This window comes from Salvelinus sp. IW2-2015, linkage group LG17, assembly GCF_002910315.2.
Source record: "Salvelinus sp. IW2-2015 linkage group LG17, ASM291031v2, whole genome shotgun sequence".
NCBI lineage: Eukaryota > Metazoa > Chordata > Actinopteri > Salmoniformes > Salmonidae > Salvelinus > Salvelinus sp. IW2-2015.
The window spans coordinates 3,754,471-3,781,923 of record NC_036857.1 but is presented as its reverse complement, the minus strand read 5'-3'; the positions used below and the strand labels follow the sequence as shown (position 1 = coordinate 3,781,923).

Genomic DNA, 27,453 nt, shown 5'->3' with positions numbered 1-27,453 from the left:
AATGCTCAACCTATCTTCACTTTTTGGCCTATCTCTGTACTCGGTAAGTCCTACGTACTCTCACCCCTCCTCCCCATCGTGTACTGGTTATGTCTCTACTCTCTCACACCCCCGCCTCGATTGGTATGTCTCTACTACTCTCACACCCCTCCCTCCTCGTACTGGTATTCTTCTACTTACTCTCACCCCTCCTCCCTCTGTACGTCCCACCCATGTCTCTAATCTACATCTCACCCCTCCTCCCTCTACTGGTATGTCTCTACTACTCTCACCCTCCTCGTATTGGTATGTCTCTACTACTCTCACCCCTCCTCCCTCTGTACTGGTATGTCTCTACTACTCTCACCCCTCCTCCCTCTACTGGTATTCTCTACTACTCTCACCCTCCTTCCTCTACTGGTATGTCTCTACTACTCTCACCCCTCCTCCCTCTACTGGTATGTCTCTACTACTCTCACCCCTCCTCCCCTCTGTACTGGTATGTCCTCTACTACTCTCACACCCTCCCCTCTCTACTGGTATGTCTCTACTACTCTCACCCTCCTCCCTCTACTATGGTATGTCTTACTACCTCTCACCCCTCCTCTTCTACTGGTATGTCTCTACTACTCTCACCCTCCTCTCTTACTTGGTATGTCTCTACTACTCTCACCCCCCTCTCCCTCTACTGGTATGTCTCTACTACTCTCACCCCTCTCCCTCTTACTGGTATGTCTCTACTACTCTCACCCCTCCTCCCCTACTGGTATGTCTCTACTACTCTCACCCCTCCTCCCTCTACTGGTATGTCTCTACTACTCTCACCCTCCTCCCTCTACTGGTATGTCTCTACTACTCTCACCCCTCCTCCTCTGTACTGTATGTCTCTACTACTCCTCACCCCTCCTCCCTCTACTGGTATGTCTCTACTACTCTCACCCCTCCTCCCTCTTGTACTGGTATGTCTCTATCTACTCTCACCCCTCCTCCCTCTACTGGTATGTCTCTACTACTCTCCCCTCCTCCCTCTACTGGTATGTTCTCACTACTCTCACCCCTCCCTCCCTCTACTGGTATGTCTCAACTACCTCAACCCCCTCCCTCTACTGGTATGTCTCTACTTCACTCCACCCCCTCTCCCCTTCACTGGTATGTCTCTACTACTCTCACCCCCTCTCCCTCTACTGGTATGTCTCTACTACTCTCACCCTCCTCCTCTTGCTACTTGTTCTCTACTACTCTCACCACCTCCTCTACTGGTATGTCTCTACTACCTCACCCGCTCCTCCCTCTACTGTATGTCTCTACTACCTCACCCCTCCTCTACTCGGTATTCTCTACCTCCTCCCTCTGTTTACTGGTATGTCTCTACTACTCTCACCCCTCCTCCCTCTACTGTATGTCTCTACTACTCCTCACCCCTCCCTCTGCTACTGGTAGTCTCTACTACTCCTCACCCCTCCTCGTGTACTCTGGTATGTCTCTACCTACTCTCACCCCTCCTCCCTCTTACTGGTATGTCTCTACTACTCTCACCCCTCCTCCCTCTGTACTGGATGTCTCTACTACTCTCACCCTCCTCTGTACTGATCCTACACTCTCACCCCTCCTCCACCTCATACGTGGTCATGGTCTCTACTACTCTCACCCAGAGGGAGGAGGGGTGAGAGTAGTAGAGACATACCAGTAGAGGGAGGAGGGGTGAGAGTAGTAGAGACATACCAATACAGAGGGAGGAGGGGTGAGAGTAGTAGAGACATACCAGTACAGAGGGATAGGCCAAAAAGTGAAATAAGTTAGCATTTATTGCAATGGTTATTAATTGTACCGCAGGGATGGATCGGAAGTCTCCGAAAATTGAGRTTGTGGTGGCAGCTGCAAAGAGGTATTTGGGTGTGCGAGACTTGACAGCAGAWGAGTTACAGGATGTGTTAAGTGGTGATGTCCCATCCTTTCATGGTGATGGCATGAGRTAGGAATAAATACATTTAATTAGTGGAGTAAGGGGTTGTTCATTTTATTTTATATMATTTTGAAATTAGTGAATATAGTGTTAAATGGTAGGGTATKTATTTAGTACATTTTTCTTTTTCAAGTAMAGTATAATGGAGTTGTACTCCAGTCCAGTAGGTGGCGGTAATGCAACAAATTGGATGCCAACCGCCGTTAAATCTCATAGAAGAACAAGGTGGCGTTTCCACTCACCACCAAATATGGTGATGATTCGAAGCCCAGTGGCCGGCAGTGGGAGAAGATCGAGTGAGATGGATTTCTCATTGATGAAGCATTTGATCTCAATACAGTTTTCTGTTCCCAAAACCAGAATATGTTACAAACAGAGTGGACTAAGTTTTTGTAGACTTTACCCGTTGTCAAAGTTTCTAAAAAGTRTGTTGTTTAGGAGTGAAGGGGTGAATTGAGTTATTGCCCACGCCACTTCAGAGTTGGCGTTCCCTAACGGAAATATGGAAATACATGCTAGAATGAGCACTAGTTCTGCACACTATGATTMATTTTCTCCCATTGGAAATGACAGGCTGTGTTCTATCTTGGGTTAGTTATAAAAAATCATTGCTTGTGCTTCCCAAGGCGCCAGGGTCACGGCTAGAATGGATCAAGCTTTTGTCAAATTAAGGTCAGATTTGACATTTCGTAGCAGGTTAGGAGAATTTATGCAACAGGTTAGGATAATTAGGTTACGGTTAGGAAAAGGTTAGCTAAAAGGACCGTCTCATTTCAAGCAAGCGCATTTCCATCAACGGTTACTCTCCTCAATTAACTTTGACCTTTTTCAAAAGGAGGCGAAAGAGGACGAAGAAGAGAGGACGCAGGAGGTGAGCAAATCTAATTGATAAAAGGCCTATGAATCGGCGTATGCGAACATGAGTATATTACCTTGAAAACAACAGTCGGACATCTTGGAAGCAGTCTCCAGGTCTTATTATATCTCAGTTGTGCTTCCTCGCCAAGAGGAGGCTATCGAGGAGGACCGTCTTCCATTTGCCTTTTAACGAATTGACACACTCTCCAAACACTCAACCTCTTATCGGTCACAGAGGAAAGAGGACGTAGGAACGACTTTTGCCCAAATGAGAAAACCACATGGAATGCTCCTCGGTGCAGGCTTAGATAAAAATGTAATCTCACTGTAGCTACAGAAAAAAGCATACAAATTGTATTGTTTTCCATGACTTATTGTATGTATACAGTGAACAACAACTGTAATAGACTCAATGCAACATCAACCAGTCAAGTAATAATGATACATTCATCAATCACCTTATTAAGTTAATAAATAATAATACATAGATAATAAATAATCAAATACAACAAATAGATAAATAAACAAATAAATAAACACACTTATCTGAATCCTGAATCAAGCAGACATTGAAAAATAACTATTATCACAACAACAAAGAAGTTACTGTAAATCAGTTTTTCTGCCTCTCAAACATCATTGCAGGCGCGACGTAACAGCAGAATATGTACTGCATGTTTTAGGGTTTTTAACCACACTGCTCAACGCACCTCACCCCCGTTTTGTCCAAACTAAAACAATGACGAAAGGTGCTGGGGACGGACAGTGGCGCTGTTTCCCCTAACGCGGGTTCCATCYTTAACAAGGAGTTGTATGAAAGGACAGCTGGTTTGAGAATGAGTGGTTCTTCATCATCGTAACACAACCACCAGACAGGAACTGTAACATAGAAACAGGGTTTGTATTACAGATGTGTAATGGAGTCAAACTGTACTGGATAAACTCATCCACAGCTTGAAATGGGGCCATTGAATTTGATCMTTTTTTCTGTGGCGCAACTGGTTTGTACGTCAAGCAGGCGGACACGTGTTTGGAATCAGTGGACCACTGGTTCAAGCCTAGGAAGAGGACAGGGACAGTGGAGGAAGTGAAGCTGTTAGCAACACAGTCACACCGGTTACACATGGACTCTTGGGGTTCCCTAAAGACATTGGGCTGGGCCAACGTAAATATCTAATGCTTGAGGTCCAGGGGCCTGCTTTGTTATTGGGCTTCCTCGAGCCCACTAGCACCCTTGTATTTGTCTGTTGACAAATACTGTCAGAACATCACATCACTCATGAAAGAAATAGACAGAACTATACAGATACAATCCCGCATCAAATCTGCCTGTCAGGAAGACATAGAAAGATGGGTCATCTGATTAGATTCTAATTTGGCTCAATTTGCTGTGAAWACTACATTTAAAACAAGAATGGATCCCTCAGAACCATAACTATGACTGAAAAACAGACAAATGCAACTAAAATGTCTGCATGTGTAATTAGAACTGGGTTTTGAATTCAATTAATTACACAGGTACTTTGTCTTTTCAGATATTCTGAGGGGCAAATCCTAACTGCCATTAAGTCAAATGTTCACTTAGTCTCCCATTGACATCAATGCAACATGACTAAGCGGAAATAGTGATTTGCCCRTGTGCTTAAAGGAACGTGTGCATCTCCCCACAGTGTGTTCCCAGTAGCCCTAGCTACAGTACTACAGGTCCTGGTGGTGGTTGCTGTGAGGGAGGGGGGTTTCCCGCTCCTCTCTGCCCGGCTCGCCCTCCTGTCTGTGGGTCACCAGTCTCTGGTAGCGGGCTTGGCGCTGGTGGTCTGGGTCCACGTTCACCCAGCTGTTGGCTACCCACTTCACCCCTCGGGTCACAGGGCAGTCCCCATGGAGGGAGTATTCATCCAGCTCACCCATCCAACCTGCGGGACAGGGGAGGGGATAGGGAGTTTGACTAGTGGCGTACGGTGTTAACGGAGAAAACAAGTCACAAAGAATGGAGCAGCGTGTGTGCTGGAACGGACCTTTGCCATCAGAGAGATGGTTGTACCAGAGGAGAGCAGTCCCAGCTGTTGGTTTCACCCTGAGGTTTCCTCTGTTACAGCTCTGCTGTGTGTCTGTCAGATCCACACCACCCTGCACTAATGCCTGGAAGACACACACGTGCAAACACAACAAAAATGCAGCTCTTCTATGCTCCTGATATGAAGCATGACAAGTGCTTCTCAGTCAGATTCCTTGTCATTGTTCAGCACTATGTTTGCAATAGCAGCACAATTCAGGAAATCAGTAGCCTTCTCATCATTCAACATGAAAGCAAAAACTCTTAGTACGGACAATGCTTATAGTATGGTCACCCACCTCCTCCTCATAGGTGCGATTGTCTGCCACAGGAAAAGTGGTCTCTCCGCCTCCCTCCACAGAGTTCAGGTAGAGTAACACAGTGATGTACCTGGGGAGGAGGGAACATCCGTATATTAAGGCGACTATCTGACTGGAATATGGGAGGATCAAAGTGCACATTTGTGCAAACAGATGGACACCATAAAAAGATGACAACCTATGAAAATTAGAGGAAGCATATGGATACACAGACACACACACACACAGACACACACACACACACACAGCACCACACACACACACATAGAACGAGACAGACCTGCAGGAGATCTCGGTGTGTGCCGAAGTGTTTCCGGCCAGGCGTGTGTGTGAGCAGGTGGTCTCTGGATGGGAGGGGCTACTGTCGTGGTGGGCGTGGCTGAAGCCTCCCTGCTCGTAGCGAATCACCTGCAGCGGCTCGCTCAGCTCAACCAATGGGGAGGGCAGACGCGCTAGATGGGTCACCCTAAGGAAGGAGAGGCCGGAATAAAGCCATAAAAACAGTATGACAACYGAGTTACTATGACAACTGAGTTACTATGACAACGGGGTGCGTGTTACAACTGAGTGAGAGTTACCTATTCCTCAGTGCGTGTAGTATGTGGTGTGATCCTGGTCCCTGATACAGCCAGGTGTGTCGGCTCTTCCTTTTCGGTTGGCCCCGCCTTGTTCCGCCTCGTTGCTGCAAGGGATGCTGGGACATGCCGTCACACACACGCCTGAACTCCTCTAGAGTTAACACACCTGCAGGGACAACACACGGTTAGCCCCCCCACACAAACACCCCCCTCTCTGCTGCAAAAAATGTTTCTCTCTCACTCRCTCTCCTATCAAGATGTTCACATCTTCCTAATCACGTTATCCACTCTCTCCCTCTTTCCCCATAGAGGTGTAATACTGTATGCTGTTACTCTCAGCTCATCTTCCTCTTTCCTATTCTCCGATCTTTCTCATCCCACGGCCATTTTCTGTATCTGTAGCTCTGTATGCTGTTGCAGCTCCTCTCTTGCTTTTCCACTCCCTCCCTGTAACTCTCTCGCTCTCTATTACTCTCGAATGAGTGAACCTCCGGGCCCCCTTTCCCCTCATCCCCCTATGAAGCAGCGCCCCAGACGAAACAATAGCTCTGGGGTGCAGGAGGGGAGGATGGAGCGAGTAAGTGTGGGGAGGAGGAGTACGAGGGATCCGGGGGAATGTTAAGGAAGGAGGTTGGTAGGCCACAGATTTTAATGAGATGATGGGACACATCCGGACTGGGAAACGCAAACGGCGCCTGGCATAATGGCATCAGGTCACACACACCCTTGGCACGCACAAACACTCACCCCTTAATAATACTGGCAGGGAAAGCCTGGTACATAGGCTTTGGGAAAGACATACATACACAAACCAAATCCCATTTTTATTTTATTTGTAACATTCTTTGTAAACAACAGGTGTAGACTTACAGTGAAATACTTACTTACGGGTTCTTTCCAACATTGTAGAGTTTCCAACTAATTTGAAGGGGGTGTCCACATACTTTTGTATGTATGTACAGTGGGGAGAACAAGTATTTGATACACTGCCGATTTTGCAGTTTCCTACTTACAAAGCATGTAGAGGTTCGTAATTTTTTATCATAGGTAACACTTCAACTGTGAGAAGGACGGAATCTAAAACAAAAATCCAGAAAATCACATTGTATGATTTTTAAGTAATTCATTTGCATTTTATTGCACGACAATAAGTATTTGATCACCTACCAACCAGTAAGAATTCCGGCTCTCACAGACCTGTTAGTTTTCTCTTTAAGAAGCCCTCCTGTTCTCCACTCATTACCTGTATTAACTGCACCTGTTTGAACTCGTTACCTGTATAAAAACACCTGTCCACACACTCAATCAAACAGACTCCAACCTCTCCACAATGGCCAAGACCAGGGCGCTGTGTAAGGACATCAGGAATACAATTGTAGACCTGCAAAAGGCTGGGATGGGCTACAGGACAAATGCAAGCAGCCTTGGTGAGAAGGCACAGAAACATCATTCTTTGGGGATTGCTTTTCTGCAAAGGGGACAGGACGACTCCCGGCTATTGAGGGGAGGATGGATGGGCCATGTTATCGCGAGTTCTTGGCCAAACAACCTCTTCCTCAGTAAGAGCATTGAAGATGGGTCGTGGCTGGGTCTTCCAGCATGACAACGACCAAACACACAGCCAGGGCAACGAAGGAGTGGCTCCGTAAGAAGCATCTCAAGGTCCTGGAGTGGCCTAGCCAGTCTCCAGACCCTGAACCCAATAGAAAATCTTTGGAGGGAGCTGAAAGTCCGTATGCCCAGCGACAGCCCGAAACCTGAAGGATCTGCGGAAGGTCTGTATGGGGGAGTGGGCGCAAAATCCCTGCTGCAGTGTGTGCAAACCTGGTCAAGAACTACAGGAAACGTATGATCTCTAATTGCAAACAAAGGTTTCTGTACCAAATATCAAGTTCTACTTTTCTGATGTATCAAATACTTATGTCATGCAATAAAATGCAAATTAATTACTTAAAAATCATACAATGTGTTTTTTTGTTTTAGCTCGGTCTCTCACAGTTGAAGTGTACCTATGATAAAAAATTACAGACCTCTACATGCTTTGTAAGTAGGAAAACTGCAAATCGGCAGTGTATCAAATACTTGTTCTCCCACTGTATGTATGTGTATATATATATTATACATACGTTCAATAAGTTTGTGGTCACTTAGAAATGTCCTTGTTTTTTAAAGAAAAGCACATTTTTTGTCCATTAAAATAACATCAAATTGATCAGAAATACAGTGTAGACATGGTTAATGTTGTAAATKACTATTGTAGCTGGAAACGGCAGATTTTTAATGGAATAGCTACATAGGCGTACAGAGGCCCATTATCAGCCACCATCACTCCTGTGTTCCAATGGCACGTTGTGTTAGCTAATCCAAGTTTATCATTTTAAAAGTCTAATTGGATAATTCGAAAACCATTTATTTTCTAAGAAGTTTGTAGTCACAAGCTTGATGTAATCATTGCGTGCTATGAATATGGAGTTCCTCTGTCCAGTGTCTGTGTTCTTTTGCCCAGCTTAATCTTTTCTTTTTATTGGACAGTCTGAGAACAGTTTTCAGCTGTGCTAACATAATTGCAAAAGGGTTTTCTAATGATCAATTAGCCTTTTACAATTATAAACACAACGTGCCATTGGAACACAGGAGTGATGGTTGCTGATAATGGGCCTCTGTACGCCTATGTAGATAAAAATAAGCCGTTTCCAGCTACAATAGTCATTTACAACATTAACAATGTCTACACTTTACAGTATTTCTGATCAATTTGATGTTATTTTAAGACCATTTTTTTTGTTGCTTTTCTTTCAAAAACAAGGACATTTTTAAGTCACTGCAAACTTTTGAACGGTCGTGTATGTTTTATAGCTTTTAAACCTTTGCCATATTGTGGATTCAGAGCCATTTACCTAATACAACTGAGGGTTTTCTTTAATAGTCTTAAGAAGTTAATGGAAGCTTCTCTAATGTCAAACATGTAGGGTGTGGTGTACCGGGCAGWTCTCTAGGCCCTCTACTCTTTTCTATTCTTACCAATGACCTGCAACTGGCATTAAAACAAAGCCTGTGTGTCCATGTATGCTGATGATTCAACCATATACATCTCAGCAACCACAGCTAATGAAGTCACTGAAACCCTTAACARGGAGYTGCAGTCAGTTGTGGAATGGGTGCCAGTTTTAAACTRGTCCTGAACATCTCTAAAACTAAGAGCATTGTATTTGGTAAAAATCACTCCCTAAGATCTAGACCTCAGCTGAATCTGGTAGCGAATGGTGTGGCTGKTGAACAAGTTGGGGAGACTAAATGACTTGGTGTTACCTTAGAATGTAAACTGTCATGGGATGTTCTGCTTTGTTGACACCACACTCCAAAGCAAGTCCTGCAGGCTCTAATTTTGTCTTACCTTGATTATTGTCAGGCCATGTGGTCAAGTTTTTATTAGTTTTTTTTATTTCACCTTTATTTAACCAGGTAGGCAAGTTGAGAACAAGTTCTCATTTACAACTGCGACCTGGCCAAGATAAAGCAAAGCAGTTCGACACATACAACAACACAGAGTTACACATGGAGTAAAACAAACATRCAGTCAATAATACAGTAGAAAAATAAGTATATATACAATGTGAGCAAATGAGGTGAGATGGGAGGTAAAGGCAATAAATAGGCCATGGTGGCGAAGTAAATACAATATAGCAATTAAAACACTGGAATGGTAGATTTGACAGTAGATGAGTGTGCAAAGTAGAAACACTGGGTGCAAAGGAGCAAAATAAATAAATACAGTAGGGGAAGCGGTAGTTGTTTGGGCTATTTATAGATGGGCTATGTACAGGTGCAGTGATCTGTGAGCTGCTCTGACAGCTGGTGAGGGAGATAAGTGTTTCCAGTTTCAGAGATTTTTGTAGTTCGTTCCAGTCAATGGCAGCAGTGAACTGGAAGGAGAGGCGGCCAAAGGAGGAATTGGCTTTGGGGGTGACCAGTGAGATATACCTGCTGGAACGCGTGCTACGGGTGGGTGCTGCTATGGTGACCAGCGAGCTGAGGGGGGACTTTACCTAACAGGGTCTTGTAGATGACCTGGAACCAGTGGGTTTGGCGACGAGTATGAAGCGAGGGCCAGCCAACGAGAGCGTACAGGTCGCAGTGGTGGGTAGTATATGGGGCTTTGGTGACAAAACGGATGGCACTGTGAAGTGCTGCTAAAAAAGACCTRGTTAAACTGMAGCTGGCCCAGAACAGAGCGGCACATCTTGCTCTTCATTGTAATCAGAGGGCTAACATAAATACTATGCATGCCAGTCTCTCTTGGCTAAGAGTTGAGGAGAGACTGACTGCATCACTTCTTCTTGGGCACAAGGACTATGGTGGTCTGCTTGAATCAAGTTGGTATTACAGACTGGGTCAGGGAAAGGTTGAAAATGTCAGTGAAGACGCTTGCCAGCTGGTCAGTGCATGCTCTGAATACACGTCCTGGTATTCAGTCTGCCTTGCGAAAGTTAACCTATTTAAAGGTCTTACCTCACATTGGCTATGGAGAGCGAGTTACACACACACACACACACACACTACAAAGTACCTGCTGGGCTGGCCTCCTGGCCGGTGAGTATCTGTCGTAAGTTCTCTGGGCTCAGCCAGGTCCCGTCCCGTGAACGAGAGTGGCTCAAGATCTGGGACAGAAACACAACCACAAACTAATGAGCTGCCGGCCGCTCTCTATCCCTCCCTCCCTCTCATCCACCCACCTCTCCCTCTCTCACTTCCTGTCTCTGCAGTAGTCCGTCTTGGTCCAGGTCTAGCAGGCTGAAGGTCTCCTCGGGGCTGAGGGAGAGCAGTGGCTGCAGTTCCTCCTCCTGGTCTCCTGGTGGCACTGTGGCCTGGCTCTCCATCAGACCCTTCAGCTGGGCCAGCTGCACCACCACACCACACTCCTCCTCAGACAGGAAGCCAGGAATCTCTGACAGTAACAGAGAGAGGGGGGACCCATACGTCATTGAGTACCTGTACAACGTCATGCTCTGGGTAGAAGTGTAATGTATAGGCAGACACAGAATGACCAGGGTTTCCCACACTAATGTCTCGACAGGGCGTGCTCCTGTTGGCCATTATTAGTCATTATAAACTGGGTGGTTCGAGCCCTGAATGCTGATTGGCTGACAGCCGTGGTATATCAGACCGTATACCACGGGTATGACAAAACATTTCGTTTTACTGCTCTACTTAAGTTGGTAAACAGTTTATAATAGCAGTAAGCCACCTCGGGGGTTTGTGATATATGGCCAATATACCATGGCTAAGGGTTGTGTCCAGGCACTTTGCGTTGCATCGTGCATAAGAACAGTCCTTAGCCGTGGTATATTGGCCGTATACCACACCCCCTCGGGCCTTATTGCTTAATTATACCATGGCAATGTTGAATCGTTGTTTCTGATTGGCTTGAAGGGCATTCTAGAGTGTGTATTATTTCCCTATAATGCACAGTATATTTGCACGGTAGAATTCAATGGCTATAGTTCATTCGTACATGTTCTATGTTTGAGCTGCTTTTGAAAGAAAAAGTCGAATTGAAAACATTATTGGCATTGTTGAATTTGATTTTAATAATGGCAAGCTAGGACTGATGGTTTGGTTAGGTAAACTAGCAACCTWGGACTGAAACCAGTCCTATCTGTGTAGCCATTCACTTSCTTGCCTAGGACATCAGATASMCTAWMTRWMKWYAKWTAGKSTATGTGCAAACGCCACCCATCCAGACTCAACATAATGTTACTGAAGTCAGTGGTGGTGTCCATGTTAGCATAACAACAGACAACAAGCAGCATTCAGGTGAGCCCAGGTCCACGATCAAGGATTTCCTTATCAAAAGGCCTGAGTGCCTTGGGAGATCAGACCAGCATGATCAATGACTAYAGACTTCTCTCTATGTTGCCCTGCTGATGATGATGACTCACACATGACTGTTCTATCTAGTAGAACCAATCATGACATGGATGGAAGACTGATTATGTTACTGGTTTACATTTATGTAACAAATAGCCTAGTATTCCTGATTGGCTGATGTCAGAAAACCAGAATGATGATCCCTGAGGAGTAGAGATGATTAAAACTTGATTAAAACTTGGGCTACCAGTTTACAGTACTTTAAATYCATAACCAATGTTTTTGAAGACAAACAAGTTCTTATCTTTACAGAGTTACAGTAGAAAACGACCCAGGCCTTCTGCACTGCAAAGAGATTGGATACTGCACTGAAAAAGCAGTAATTATTTTACAACTTGTTAAGAAATAACTTATCTAAAACAACATCTGTCTCGGTTGTGTTTGCTTTAGCTTTCTCCGTGTCGTGTTTGAGCAGGTGTGTGTACACAGGGACTCTTTAGTGATTGTGGATATGGGGATAATGAGAACTCCCTGGCCCCCCATCACCCCCACAGGGAGCTATTTGTGGTATGGCCCGACCCATTGACAGTGCTAATGAGCCAAGGCATTGAATGTCTCCCACAGGGGGGGTGACYGAGAAAGAAGCTGTATTGTGGTTCCCCTGGGTGAGAGCCGGACTGGTGGTCGCTCATATATAGTAGTTAGTATGGAGGAGTACCAGTATGTCTGTGTGAGGTTGGTATCATCATTCTCATTCAGACCCATTCACATGCATAGAGTGTGTGGGAGAGCAAGAAGACCACACAACACACTCACCCTGTGTGAATATACAACCATGATTTACACATGGACTGTCAGAGGTGACCTAAAAGCAGTGGGCTGGACCTGTGTGTTAGTCTAAGGCTTCCTGATATGAGAGTGCCCAGGACCCCCTGGTAACCCCTTAGCTGCACCCCTGCCTTCCCATCACTCCCTCTATCCATCCCTTCCTCTTCTAATAAAAGGCTTCCGGCTGTACGCCTGCCTGTACAGTATAGGCCTTGTTCCCCACAGCAGACCCTGTACTGTACTGTKGCTGATGAGATAGGGAGGGGGAGAGAGAAAGGGAGGGGCTGATGGCTAATCCCTATTGTCCAGTCATGCACCATTAAGCTAGATGGGTGATATGAATGAAGGGGACTGGGTCTGGCCCCTCTCTCCCTCCCCCGTTCTGCCTCTCTCTTTCTGTCCCTGTCTCTCTGTGGAGGAAGTGACCTGCTTGTCTGGACAGGAATCAGGTCACAGCCTCACAGTGGGAGAACCCTACCACCTCTCTCCCCCACATGCATGTTCACACACACACGCTGGGGCGCTCACACACKAAATAATAGGTTTCTTACATTCCCTTAGATGTAATCAGCACACAACAGACACAGATGTCAGAAATAGTACCAAGTAATCCTCATAAAAAGGTAATGAAATCAGGCATTCCTGATTCATCTGTAAAAATCACTCGTTAGTTAGAGAGATGGGATGGAGAGGAGGCTCGGGGTCAGATTGGGATAAACGAGCTTGTAGGGGTATGGGGAGATAAGGGGAAGTGGAGGGGATCCTTTGAAGAGGGAGTGCAGACTGGAGGGCTTCTTGGGGACAGGAGTGCAGAAAGAGAGCAAGAGAAAGGGTTCCTTTGCCTTTGAAAAGAGAGAGAAAGGGTTCCTTTGCCTTTGAAAAAAGAAAGAGAAAGGGTTCCTTTGCCTTTGGAAAAGAGCGAGAAAGGAGGAAAGGGGATACCTAGTCAGTTGCACAACTGAATCATTCAACCCGAAGAGAGGGGAGAGGAGGTGTTCGTGACATGAGGGGGACTCTTTTCCTCATCTCAAGCTGTGGGGGCGGAATGGCAAGTCAGGCTAAGGCTCATTCAGGACAACACACACAGACACACACACACCAAGAGAGCATAACATTCTGAACACACACACGCATACAGGTAACTGCCAAAATAATGGAAACACTTGAGTAAATGAGGGATACAAAGTTAATTGAAAGCCAGGTGCTTCCACACAGGTGCGGTTCCTGAGTTAATTAATCAATTAACATCTGAGCAGACCAAATGCTGGGCAGGCCATTATTTTGGCTACGCCMCCATAGGATGACAATGTCCCCATCCACAGGGCACAAGTGGTCACTGAATGGTTAGATGAGCATGAAAATGATGTAAACCATATGCCATGGCCKTCTCAGTCACCAGATCTMAACCTMATTGAACACTTMTGGGAGATTCTGGAGYGGYRCCTGAGACAGCGTTTCCCACCATCAACAAAACACCACATGATGGGGTTTCTCGTGGAAGAACGGTGTCACATATATCCATTAAAGTTCCAGACACTTAGAATCTATGTCAAGGTGCATTGTAACTGTTCCGGCTGGTGGTGTCCCAACACCYTATTAAGACACTTTATGTTGGTGTTTCCTTTATTTTGTCAGTTACCTGTAGATTCACACACAATCCTTGATATCCTTAACTCAGTCATTACTACAGAACACTCACTCACTCACTCACTCACTCACTCACTCACTCACTCACTCACTCACTCACTCACTCACTCACTCCCTCCCTCTCTGACTCACTCACTCACTCATCTCACTCACAACACATTGGAGCAAATGAAAGTGAGTGGGTTTCATATCTAATCCCATCTCAAGCACTGTCCCTCTCCCTTGTACCCCACGCCCTCCCCCCATCGTTAACCCCCTGCTGGCCCACTCCCATCCCTTCCCCCACCACTCTCCTATTCAAATGCAGACCAAGCCTACAGAGGTGACGTGTCACCGCCTGCCTAGTATAAATACACCAATCCCCTCCCTGTCATACAGACCATCACCACAAACACCCAGACACTCTCTCCTGTGTGGATTTCCTTTCCTCCTCCCGGGATGATGCCCGTTCCTGCACCACCTCCTTGCACCACCTCTAAGAGGACCTCTCCTCATGCTCCTGCTCTCCTCGTGCTCCTGCTCCTCCTGCTTCCAGCTGGGCCTGGCTGGAGTGTCAGGCTGGAGGCAGGACCTGGACCAGAGGCTGGTACAGTTACCAGGACCAGGGTTAGAGCTGGGTCTAGAGTTAGAGCTGGGTTGGAGACTTCGGATGAGGCCGTGGCTGAAGATAGAGCTGGTGCTACCATCCTGTCCGTCAGCAGTGAAGGGCAGTGGGAGCCCCGGAGCTCCTCCCGTTGTGTGCCCATTCCGGCGGGCATGGCCCTCTGCCAGAACATCGGCTACGCCACCATGAGGATGCCCAACCTGCTGGGGCACGAGTCGCCAGGCGAGGCCGTCCAGCAGAGTGCCAGCTGGCTGCCCCTGCTCGCCCGGGAGTGCCACCCCGACGCCCGCATCTTCCTCTGCTCGCTGTTCGCACCCATCTGTCTGGACAGGTAAGGAGGGGAGAGACGCTGGGAAGTTGGAACTACTAGCTTGTCTTTAGAAATTAGAGAAAGTGTTGGAGGAAAATACAAAGGTATTTCTTTGTAGAGAACAGAGTGTAGAGATGTGTGTACACTAAATAGACAAGTCATTRGTAAAGAGGGAGAAAGACGGGGAGACGTGTCTCTTTGAGAGAAGGTATAGTGTAGACTAGATAACTGGTAGAACTTTTAAACTCTTGATGTCATTTTGCATACAGTGACATTTACATTATTTTGGCCTGGGTGGTTCCAGATCTTTATCATGATTATATTACAAAGCACTTATCTACTGAGTGAGCATGATATCTTTTGGAAAGCTCTTCAAAACAAAGCAGCCATTGAGAGGAAACCTGGATGTGTCTGTCTTCATGTCTCTCTCTGTTCCTCTGGGCTGAATCACAACTCCAGAGTGGGGGATTACACGGTGCCGGGAGCTATGCTAATCTGGGCTTGCCTCACAGAAAAGGCCCTGGTTTCACACAACCTTCAGGCCATGAAAGGCCCCTCATCTCGTTTGAGTTGTGCTCAGCGGCTGACTGGCCATCTGGCATTTTGGGCAAATGCCAGRTGGGCTGGTCCATTTTTCACCCAGTCTAACTTGTTTTTTTTGTGTGCAAAATCCTCATTATCTGGCTAGTAATGGGGCACTTAACCCTTTACACTTGTGGGAATTGACCTATATGGATAGGGCTAAATTTAAATGTTTCTTACAGAAGAAATCTGAAAAGCATAACCATGGTAGCAATTGAAAGGGTACAGTTTGGAGATTATGGGAAATGTATTAGATTAAAGCTGTCTCTTATACACATCTAGATGTGTATAAGAGACAGGGCTTAAGCGGCTGACTGGCCATCTGGCATTTTGGGCAAATGCCAGGTGGGCTGGTCCATTTTTCACCCAGTCTAACTTGTTTTTTTTGTGTGCAAAATCCTCATTATCTGGCTAGTAATGGGGCACTTAACCCTTTACACTTGTGGGAATTGACCTATATGGATAGGGCTAAATTTAAATGTTTCTTACAGAAGAAATCTGAAAAGCATAACCATGGTAGCAATTGAAAGGGTACAGTTTGGAGATTATGGGAAATGTATGGGTATGAAGCCATGTCATCTTGTAACTGTACATCACACAGTGATCAGAAACGTTGACACTGGATATGACATGAGCTTTATGATATGGGAATGTGAAGTGCACATTTGGACTCATGGGTGTTCGGCTTGCTTGTATTATGKGCTCCCGAGTGGCGAAGTTGTCTAAGACACTGCATCTCAGCACTTCAGTACCTGGTTCAAATCCAGGCTGCATCACATCTGGCTGTGATTGGGAGTCCCATAGGGCAGTGCACAATTGGCCCAGCGTAATCTGGATTTGGCTAGGGTAAATAACAATTTGTTCTTAACTGACTTGCCTAGTTAAATAATTCTCAACGTCTCATCTTTCAAAACACATATAGTCCTCTTAAATGTATAGCATTTCCCTCATTCAGAAAATAAAACAATGCCAAAAGTTTCCCAGTTACCAGGAGGGATGGGGCAACTTCTTGTCACACGAGGTGCTCAAGTTCAGAATGTTTGTCAGTATAAAACCCACACAGCACTGTGAAGCGGCAGGTAGCCTAGTGGTTAGAGTGTTGGACTTGTAACTGAAAGGTTTCAAGTTTGAATCCCAAGCTGACAAGGTAAAAATCTGTTATTCTGCGCCTGAACAAGGCAGTTAACCCACTGTTCCTAGGCCGTCATTGAAAATAAGAATTTGTTCTTAACTGACTTGCCTAGTTAAGTAAAGGTAAAAAGAAGCAGAGCCTGATGTCATGTACAGCTACTACATTTAAATGTAGGTGTTTATCAGTGCCCAAATCTGCAATTTTCAACCCGGTACGAGTGCAAAGGGCTACGGGGGAAAATGGGCTGGTGTGTTAGAAATGSCAGGGCTGATTTCTGGTCCCAGTCCRCCACGGGTTGTGATGTTTTTTTAAAGAGAGAAAACATAGGGTTAAAAAGGAGAAACAAATGTTTCTAAACCTTATCTCATAGGGTGTACCAGCATCTCTCTTCCTCCACAACTTCTCCTTTATTGATTTGGATCCATTCACTAACAACTTACTCTTTTTCCCTCCTCCTGGCTCTTTGTTCTTGAATCTATTTTGTCAATCCCTCTCTCCTGGGCAGGTTCGTCTCTCCGTGTCAGAGTCTGTGTGAGTCAGTGCGGGACAGCTGCGCGCCCATCATGGGTTGCTATGGTTACCCCTGGCCAGATATCCTTCGCTGTGACCAGTTTCCTGCCAACCACCTCATGTGTATCTCCTCTGTCACCAACACCAGCACCAGCACAGGAGGGCGCAGAGGTGAGACACACACACTATGAAATAAGATGCTCTGTTTTCTACTGTCCATGTCAGACTAAGAACTCTGACTGGATGTGTCTGTGATGATTGTTTCAGCAGTGCCCCAGGCTAGCTGTCGAGACTGTGAGCTGGAGGAGGCCTCGTCTGCCAAGGACATGCTGGAAACTTTCTGTAGGAGTGACTTTGGTAAGCAGAACTACACTCTGTTCCTTTATTATATTACTATTTTACAGAGATTGGTTCAGATGATGTATTCCAATGTTTCTCTGTCCTCCCTATTGACAATATCCAGATCAAACATTGAGATGTACCCTACCTACCCATCTTAATGCAATTCTCTGTCTCTCTGCTGCCCTCTGTGTCCCCAGTGGTGAAATTGCGTCTCACGCAGCTAAAATCCAGTCAGGTGAGTTTGGCCCAGTTCTCCTTGGCCTCTCGTCTGCAGGTTCTGAAGCACGGGCCTCTCCTGGGAGGACAGATCCGCTCCCGCCTGCAGCTGTGGCTGGAGAGAGACGCCAGCTGTGTACGGAACATGACGCGGCGTCAGCCCCGAGGCGGGACCTTCCTGGTGACGGGCACGGTGCAGGGGGAATGGCTGGTGGTCAACAAGGCCTTTGCCTGGAACAAACACGCCAGGAACCTGATGGCTGCAGCCCGCAAGTGGAAACAGCACCGATGTAGAGKCTAGCAGGGGCTCTGGCTAGGAGCTGAACTTGAGGTCTGAAATGGGTCTGAGCAGAGCTRTAGGCCTAGGTGTACAGAGTCAGGGATGTGATTAAAACACCATATAACATCAGCAGAGAGAGAGGAGGTTGTTTGGGGGAGGGTACATTTCTATGATAGACTTCCTGGATTTKAATCACATCCTTGGATAGCTGGATGTTTCAGAGAGCACCATCCTGAGCTCAGGAGAGGACGCTGCAAAGGACAAGACCTTCTGTGTTTCCTGCAAATGTACATATCTATAAATTATAAGTAAATATMACTGATCTATATTTGTAAGAGGTTGACTGAAATTAAATTAGTGTTTTCAAAGTGTTGAGCTTRCATTCATTCATGATGTTATTGATGCAGTTTGGGTTGTCAGTTTTCATGGGTCTTGAAAGATGGKGGTTGTCTAACAGTGTCATCAATCATGTTATTCTCAAAGCATTTGAATAACAGATATATATCCTAAACTGTATGTGTGAGGACAAAGCCTGCCCTAAAGGGTAAAARGTGCTATTCTTACCAAAGAGCAGAGGCTTGAGGCTGAGAGTCTTCATTTCCTGGATTCTGTCAGGCTTGAGTGACACCCTCTGGACATGACCCACCTGAAGAAACAGTCTACATTAATATTGTAAAGCCTTGGGCATGATCAACATTAAGTGTTTGTTAGGATGGTGGTCTTCGCAAACCCTCTCGCAGTATACCGAGTGCGCCTCGTCGTTGAGTTTTGGCCTATAACACTCCGGCACAGTAGAGGCCACTATGTGAGACGGAACGTGCCGCTACAACCAAGCAAAGCAGTTTCTTTCAGAAAATATAGCCAAGTTTATCCGTTGACAACCGTAGCACGACCATTTACAAACTGACATTGACAAGACTTGGTCATTCATTGATGGTTTGCCATAACAATAAACTTTAATGCGAGGTTGGTTTGGTAACTCTTGTAAACAAGAGATTTGCTACAAGCAACTACGTTTGTAGTCTAATATATTGCACATTAGAAGAGGACTAAGGCTACTAACTATCTAACAAAGTTAGCTAGCTTGCTAATAGACTGATTTGAGTTTCCAACTGGATAGTAGAAGCAAAGGTAACCTAACGTTAGCTAGCTAAATAAACCAATGAATTTGGAATATTGTACAAGCTATGCCGTGTGGCTAACAACCACAGCTAACTAGCTAGCTTGAACGGTAACAGCTGTTGAGCCTTTTCCCTCATTTAAGAACGTTGCACTCATCTATTTTGACGTGCCACCACTAGTACTTAGTACTATTTATCAGAACTAGTGGACCRTCAACATTTTGTTCGAATGAGTGAAAAGGCATATAGATGTATGTTTACTTTCCACCGTCGACACCTACCACCAAGCCATGCCTATTAGACTGTTGGAGTTATTCTAACAAAGATGACCTAGTTATATATATTGGCCTCGACTCTTCCTCTCTGCCTGGTTCTAGCTAGTTCGCAAAGTTTGAAAATTGCGGGTGCACAGACCACTGCGATCGAACTTGGCTGGCATATTATTTTTGTCTTCCGGTGGCCACGACAACTGGATGCACACCGCTCGTTTTGTTGTATGATAGTATTAGTGCGCCTCATTATCTCCTCACCCGTATCCCCTCGATGCGTGGTAGACTGAAGCTCTGACGGACATCCAGGTCAGGGTCTTGCTGAGGTGGGTCTGACGGGGACAGGCGGCTGTCAACCCCGCTGCTAGATGCCGATGTGTCCCCGTCGGCGCTGACAATATCCGCCGGACTGTTATTGTAGTGTACGTAGAACAACAGCCCAATGATGTTTATGATGTAAACATGGAAGAAGACCATGACCACCACGAAGTAAGCCCGGGAGCAGACATTGCTCTTCTGAATCTGAAGCCGCTCTCGGCCAGGCATTGGAGGGAGGTGCGGGGGCACATACGGTGATGAGTCGCCACACGCATCCATGCTTTCCTGAGATTCATCATCCATTTCTGAATGGATATGTCGATTGCTATAATCCATGACTAGCTAAATGTCTGGCAGGATATTCGTGGAGATGTACATATGCTGGCTGTTCTGCCACTGTGTGCTAGCGTTAGCTAACGATAGCTGACAACAGCATCATACATGCAAAGATAGCTAACTATGTAGCTAGCTACTAACATTCATTTCACCCATATAACGTTAGCTTAGCTAGCATGCAAGTACAGTAGGTTAGCTAAGCGAGTGAGCCTGCCTTCTTCAGACACGACGACAGGTTGTTTTCCTTTAGATACAATAAAAGGCAACACTATCTATGACCGTGTTAAATATCCGAAAGGACTCAACTTGCAATGGGATAATCCATATTTCATGTAGATGCGCTTACTGTTGACTGTACCCCTGACAACATCAACTACATAAACGAGAGCAGGGAGAAGAGTAGACTGCTAGTTCTGATTTCGGAACCTATCAAAACACTATCGCCCTCTAGCGGACGACCAGAATAAAACATTCMAAATTCCGACGCAGTGAGCCTCCGTTACCACACGATGGCACTAGAATAAAGGGAATGCAACGTGGGACTGACTGTAGGCTACTCTTGGCATTGGTGTGGTCTGGGTTTACTTATTTTTGTTTGGAGTAATGCTGCAAATACAGTTTTATCTATGGCTGTTATCGGAGCATAATCCCTCCGCACAGTCTCCATCTGGTTATCTTCTCATGGGCTGCCTAATTGCTCTCTCAATTCAATTAACTTAAATTCAAAGGGTTTTATTGGCATGGGAAACATGTTTACATCTCTTTCTCTCTGTGTGCCATTAGTCACTCTGTTGAGATGCAATACCAGCTTTTAATGGTATTTAAAAGAGTATAGGTCACAAATGATTCTGACATTTGATTTTAAAGAACATTTCCATTCATGAAGAGGTGTAAATAGCAGGTGCTTATTGATACCACGAGTTCGACCTTTGGACCACTATGTTACGGGTCCAAATTTGAACTCACTTATCTTAGGGTGTTTTCACATATAGTCCTCTTTAAAAGAACCAATCTCAGTCCTCTTTAAAAGAACCCATCTCAGTCCTCTTTAAAAGAACCCATTCTCATTTCCTCTTTAAAAGAACCATCTCAGTCCTCTTTAAAGAACCCATCTTCTCCTCTTTTAAAAGAACCCATTCTCAGTCCTCTTTAAAAGAACCCATCTCAGTCCTCTTTTAAAAGAACCCATCTCAGTCCTCTTAAAAGAAACCATCTCTCTCTTTTAAAAGAACCATCTCAGTCCTCTTTAAAAGAACCCATCTCAGTATCCTCTTTAAAAGAACCCATCTCAGTCCTCTTTAAAAGAACCCATCTCAGTCCTCTTTAAAAGACCCATCTCAGTCCTCTTTAAAAGAACCCATTTCTCAGTCCTCTTTAAAGTGAACTCTGGGGTAAAAAAAAAGCTAAATAACTAAGTTCTCTTTGTACTCACACTGTCACTGCCTTTGAATGAGGACTCAACTCTTTTGCCAGTTCACTTCACCTATTTTATGRTCYGAGTCCTCTTTGCATTCACATTGTTATGTTTAGAAAGGAACCAAGAGCTTTTTCCAACATGCACTCTGGGTTTTTACAAAGTACAGGAYAAGCCATTCAATCAGTATGTGTTATCCGGYAGCTAGATATACCTACTTACATTTTGGAAGCTAATAGATAGCATTTAATTAAAATATGAGACATAATAATTGTGATCAGAATATACACTACATGACCAAAAGTATGTGGACACCCCCGCCCCTTTACTGTTTTACACCATTCCAGACGACGCTTGGCATTGCACATGGTGATCTTAGGCTTGTGTGCGGCTGCTCAGCAAACCCTTGGAACTCGGTAGTGAGGGTTGCAACCCGAGGACAGAMGATTTTTACGCACTACGTGCTTCAGCACTCGGGGGTCCCATTCTGTGAGCTTGTGTGGCCTACCAATTCACGGCTGAGTCGTTGTTGCGCCWATATRTTTCCACTCCACAATAACAGCACTMACAGTTGACCAGGGTAGACATTTGACAAAATGATTTCTTGGAAAGGTGGCATCCTATCATGGTGCTATSTTGAAAGTCACTGAGCTCTTCAGTAAGGCCATTCTACTGTCARTGTTTGTCTATGGAGATTGCATGGCTGTGTGCTCGATTTTATACACCTGTCAGCAACGGTTGTGGCTGAAATAGCCAAATCCACTAATTTGAAGGGGTGTCCACATACTTTAGTATATATAGTATACTATTAACATGTACATTTGATTGCTAACAGAATAAATAGCAGAAGAATAACTTCAGAATAAATAATGCTGTAGTTGAACATTGTACACCCAAKGTAGGCTACTGGCCCTTTGAGAGCTAGAATAGATTTTGTACCCTATGTTGTGATTCTCACCAAATAGGTTGTCCTCTCACACTATTCAAATCCCACAGTCAATAAACAGTTTATGATCACAAATTAAAATCAAATAATCTGAACTAAAAACTCCACACATTTTGAAATTTCTGTGGAACCTTGACAATTTCTAATCAATATCCAAAAACAGCACACGTTTTTTTTACGCCAACATGCACATCATCATCTTTTTCGGTTTTTGTTCGGCACCTACAGTTGAGGTCGGAAGTTTACATACACCTTAGCCAAATAAATTTAAACTCAGTTTTTCACAATTCCTGACATGTAATCCTAGTAAAAATTCCTTGTCTTWGGTCAGTTAGGATCACCACTTTATTTCAGAATGTGAAATGTCAGAATAATGGTAGAGAGTGATTTATTTCAGCTTTTATTTCTTTCATCACATTCCCAGTGGGTCAGAAGTTTACATACACTCAATTAGTATTTGGTAGCATTGCCATTCAACTGTTCAACTTGGGTCAAACGTTTCGGGTAGCTTTCCATAAGCTTCCCACAATAAGTTATGTGAATTTTGGCCCATTCCTCCTGACAGAGCTGAAAGTAGACCTCCACAAGAACCTCCACAAGAAAGTAGACCTGAGTCAGGTTTATAGGCCTCCTTGCTCGCACACGCTTTTTCAGTTCTGCCCACAGATTTTCTATAGGATTGAGGTCAGGGCTTTGTGATGGCCACTCCAATACTTTGACTTTAAGCCATTTTGACACAACTTTGGAAGTATGCTTGGTGTCATTGTCCATTTGGAAGATCCATTTGCAACCAAGCTTTAACTTCCTGACTGATGTCTTGAGATGTTGCTTCAATATATCCACATAATTTTCCTTTCCTCATGATGCCATCTATTTTGTGAAGTGMACCAGTTCCTCCTGCGGCAAAGGATCCCCACAACATGATGCTGCCACCCCCCTTCACGGTTGGGATGGTGTTCTTCGGCTWGCAAGCCTCGCTCTTTTGCCTCCAAACACAACAATGGTCATTATGGCCAAACAGTTCTATTTTTGTTCCATAAGACCAGAGGACATTTCTCCAAAAAGTACAATCTTTGTCCCCATGTGCAGCTACAAATCGTAGTCTGGCTTTTTTATGGAGGTTTTGGAGCAGTGGCTTCTTCCTTGCTGAGCGGCCTTTCAGGTTATGTCGATATAGGACCTCATTTTACTGTGGATAGATACTTTTGTACCTGTTTCTCGAGCATCTTCACAAGGTCCTTTGGCTGTTGTTCTGGGATTGATTTGCACTTTTCGCACACAAAGTACGTTCATCTCTAGGAGACAGAACGTGTCTCTTTCCCGAGAGGTATGACGGCTGCGTGGTCCCATGGTGTTTATACTTGCTACTATTGCTTGTACAATGAACTTGGTACCTTCAGGCGTTTTGAAATTATCCCAGGATGAACCAGGCTTGTGGAGGTCTACTTTCTTTCTGAGGTCTTGGCTGATTTCTTTGTATTTGCCGATGATGTCAAGCAAAGGGGTACTGAGTTTGAAGGTAGACATTGAATACATCCACAGGTACACCTCCAATTGACTCAGATGATGTCAATTAGCCTATCAGAAGCTTCTAAAGCCATGACATAATTTTCTGGAATTTTCCAAGCTGTTTAAAGGCACAGTCAACTTAGTGTATGTAAACTTCTGACCCACTGGAATTGTGATACAGTGAATTATAAGTGAAATAATCTGTTTGTAAACAATTGCTGTAAAAATGACTTGTGTCATGCACAAAGGAGATGTCCTAACCGACTGCCAAAACTATAGTTTGTTAACAAAAAATTCGTGGAGTGGTTGAAAAACGAGTTTTAATGACTCCAACCTAAGGTTTTGTAAACTTCTGACTTTAACTGTTATGTGAGGGTTTATGGCAAGGGAAACGGTGTTGCAGTAGTCTAGTGCGTCGTTCGGGAATAATGACATGCGAACCTGGGCAACTTTGCGTTCACATTGCCCTAAAAAAGGGAACGGAACTCGGAATTCAAGCTAACCGAACTCAGGCTCTTTTGAAGGGTCTGAGTTCCTTTGGAGTGTTCACACTGCACAAAAAAAAAAGAACTGCACTGAGTTCACAAAAATGATCTGAAAGGGACCAAGAGTGAAAACACCCTTAGTCTGAACAGGCCTGAAAACTGTTCCATTTTACTCGCCTGTGCGTAATTTCGAGCGCTATGCCGACTAACCGTCCAGAACTACACCTCCGCTCCAATCAAAATCAAAGTGGCTATAGCCCACACATACACTGTATCACTCGCTTTAGTCAGATGCCCATTATCTATACATCCCCATAATTATTCAGGACAAGTGTGGCCTAGATTCTTCTAATCTATCGTCTCGCTCTTCATTTTTCTATAGGCAGCTATTATGCTTATTAGACATATGCGCTATCATTATAGGCCTATGCAAAATGCAGAAATAAGGACCACATGCCTGTGGCACTTAAGGTATTCCCTTTTGTCCGGATAATTATGAATAAGCAAGTGATTTGAATATTAATTTATGATTAAATTACCATAAATGCAGATAATCAATTATGCAGAAGAAAAATAATACAGGAAGAGTATAAGGGGGCACCATTCGGATCAAACTTGCCTAAAATAATAAGCAATTTCCCTTGTGTCTTGCTCTCCGAACTTTATCCCCCCCCCCCCCCCCCCCCCCCCCCCCCCCCCCCCCCCCCCCCCCCCCCCCCCCCCCCCCCCCCCCCCCCCCACACACACACCCTTTGCGGTGTTTTCCGGGATCACGCCACCACTACCACTTGGGATCCTGGCGATATGGCTGATAATGGACTGGGACCGTGTTATTGTCAGCGCCAAATAGACAAACCCATAGTGTAGCCATCTTAAAGTCACTGGTCGAATAGAGCCGTAGAACATATTCTTACATAGTCTAAATAATAATTAGTGATTAAATAGGCCTATAGGTATTCCATAGCCACCTCCTTCACTTGCCACCACGTAGGCTACCGCGGTAGCTGCACAAACTTGTCGCAGTGGATAGCGTACAATCGTTGGGATTGCCCTATCTACAGGACTGAGTTTCGCGCATTCGGATCTTTTCAGGTTCGTATTGTTACAATGTTGCTTTTCCATGTCTGTGACTGACGTTAWTATTTTGTGGCTGAGTTTTGTTAGTTGAAGTTCAGCTCAGACGCTAACCATGACGGTTTAGTGCGAATCGTGGGCTATGATCCTATTGAGATTGCAGTTTTACAGTGGCGTTTAGCAGTAGGATGATATGAATTTATCTGATTTGCCTGCTTTGTCGCGTAAGGTGTTGATTCTGTATTTAATTGTGATTTGACAAAGGCTACTAGGAAAGTTAGCCTAACCAGCAGCCTCAGACAGCCTACCATCACTAGCCATAACCTAGTCAATAAAGCAGGTCATGCTATGCGGGCTATTCACCTATCTACACCAACAGTGTTCTATACACATGTAGGTTAAGCCAAAAACATCACAGGAAAGATCAACCAATGGTCAAAATCAAATTGTATTTTGTGCATACCTTCCACATATCTCGATTACTGTTCTCTCTAACTTTTGAATGCCCTGTCATACTCTACCCTCCCGGATGCTCTGTTCCAGGAAAACACGAGGAGAGGGACGGAGTGAAAGGGAAAGGCCGGGGTTCCGAGAATCGCGCTTTAACTCAATATTTCGATCATTGCGTTATCCCTGAGAGCCAGTTCACTAGCCTACTATAGCTAATTGTGCTGAAATCTAGTCTTGGCTRGATCTCTGCCATAGAGATAGATGCCTGAAGTGTCTACATGGGAAGTCCGCGAATGGGACAGTGTTGTTTGTTGCACCATGCATGCATTTCAGAAAACATATAAAACAAAAACATAATTAAGATAATGGCAATTTGGTAATACTATAAAACAATCTTGATATTGATGTCTATATTTTGTCTTCACGATCCGGTAAACCGTCCGTGGTGGGAGTATCATTTACCGATTAATTATTGATGGGGCTGTCAATGRATGTCCGGGTTAGAAATAATACGCAGCGATCGTTGCCATCGAGGTTAATAACGGCGTTATAGCCAGTGAAGAAGTGYACCGGACATACGGTATGTTCTTGGTGAGCCGCATAAAATATCTGAGGTTATGAGCTTCCCAGGCCTTTTTACATGTCAGAGAAGATGCGCAATTTTTTTTATGTTGCATGGAAACTGTTGGTTCATGATTCAAGCAGAATTGCCGGTGCACTAGTTTCCATCAATAACTTAAAGTAATTACAGGGACAAAGCCTGCGAGGTTGTTTTTGTTGATGCAGCCAGGTGTTTGAGAGTGGGTAGCCGATATTCAACCTGCTTTCACAGTCCAGTCCACTGTGTAGTGTTGATTCTGGTCACAGAGATTCTGCCTTTCGAATGACATCATCTATTCAATTTCGGGTTTCTCACGACTGGGGGGAGTTCATCACATGCAAATATTTCTGCGTTTTTCGCCATATTCACCACCTCTATTGTCCAGAGTCGACTGCATGAACTCTATTGATTGGTGGCATGAATTCTATTCCTATCTCACTCATGTTGAAACAGAGCGTGACATCTTTTCGATTTCTCATTCAGAAGAAAAACAATGACAAAGACTGTTTTGTCCAGGCAGTTTAAGTGTCTAATTGTCTGGCTACTTATAAACCAGTTATGAAACAGTAGGTAGGCTACAATAGCCTATGGCTTATAAGTTTAATGGCTAAGACAGTGTCCATAGAGCCTTAGTCTTCTAATGGGTCCACTGTGGCCCAGCTGTGGTCAATTTTAAGGGATATAGAAGGTATTAATGTGGTGTTTCTTTCTGTGTACTCTCTTTGACCCCCCCCCTCTCTCTCTCTCCCTCTCTCTCTCTCTCTCTCTCTCTCTCTCTCTCTCTCTCTCTCTCTCTCTCTCTCTCTCTCAATACACATCATTTATCTCTCCCCTGCTCACTTTCTTTCCTCTATCCCATA

General features: G+C 44.8%; 2 protein-coding genes across 3 annotated transcripts; one reads left to right on the top strand and one right to left on the bottom strand.

The window, feature by feature from the left end:
- Positions 1-3,140: 3,140 nt before the first annotated feature.
- LOC111976774 (transmembrane prolyl 4-hydroxylase) lies at positions 3,141-20,506 on the bottom strand. The gene is made up of 9 exons (XM_024005889.2): positions 19,722-20,506; positions 18,635-18,716; positions 10,500-10,696; positions 10,319-10,409; positions 5,752-5,917; positions 5,454-5,639; positions 5,153-5,243; positions 4,816-4,939; positions 3,141-4,713 (listed from the first exon to the last, which is right to left on the bottom strand). The coding sequence occupies exons 1-9, from the start codon at positions 20,112-20,114 to the stop codon at positions 4,499-4,501; spliced, it is 1,545 nt and encodes a 514-aa protein (XP_023861657.1). The 5' UTR covers positions 20,115-20,506; the 3' UTR covers positions 3,141-4,498.
- On the top strand, positions 13,937-18,441 carry LOC111976775 (secreted frizzled-related protein 5). Of its 2 annotated transcripts, none has more exons than XM_024005891.2 (4): positions 13,937-15,029; positions 17,228-17,403; positions 17,503-17,589; positions 17,772-18,441. In XM_024005891.2, the coding sequence occupies exons 1-4, from the start codon at positions 14,533-14,535 to the stop codon at positions 18,089-18,091; spliced, it is 1,080 nt and encodes a 359-aa protein (XP_023861659.1). In that variant the 5' UTR covers positions 13,937-14,532; the 3' UTR covers positions 18,092-18,441. The 2 variants fall into 2 exon arrangements, with proteins under 2 accessions (XP_023861659.1, XP_023861658.1); XM_024005890.2 differs by having other exon boundaries at positions 17,500-17,589.
- Positions 20,507-27,453: the final 6,947 nt, after the last annotated feature.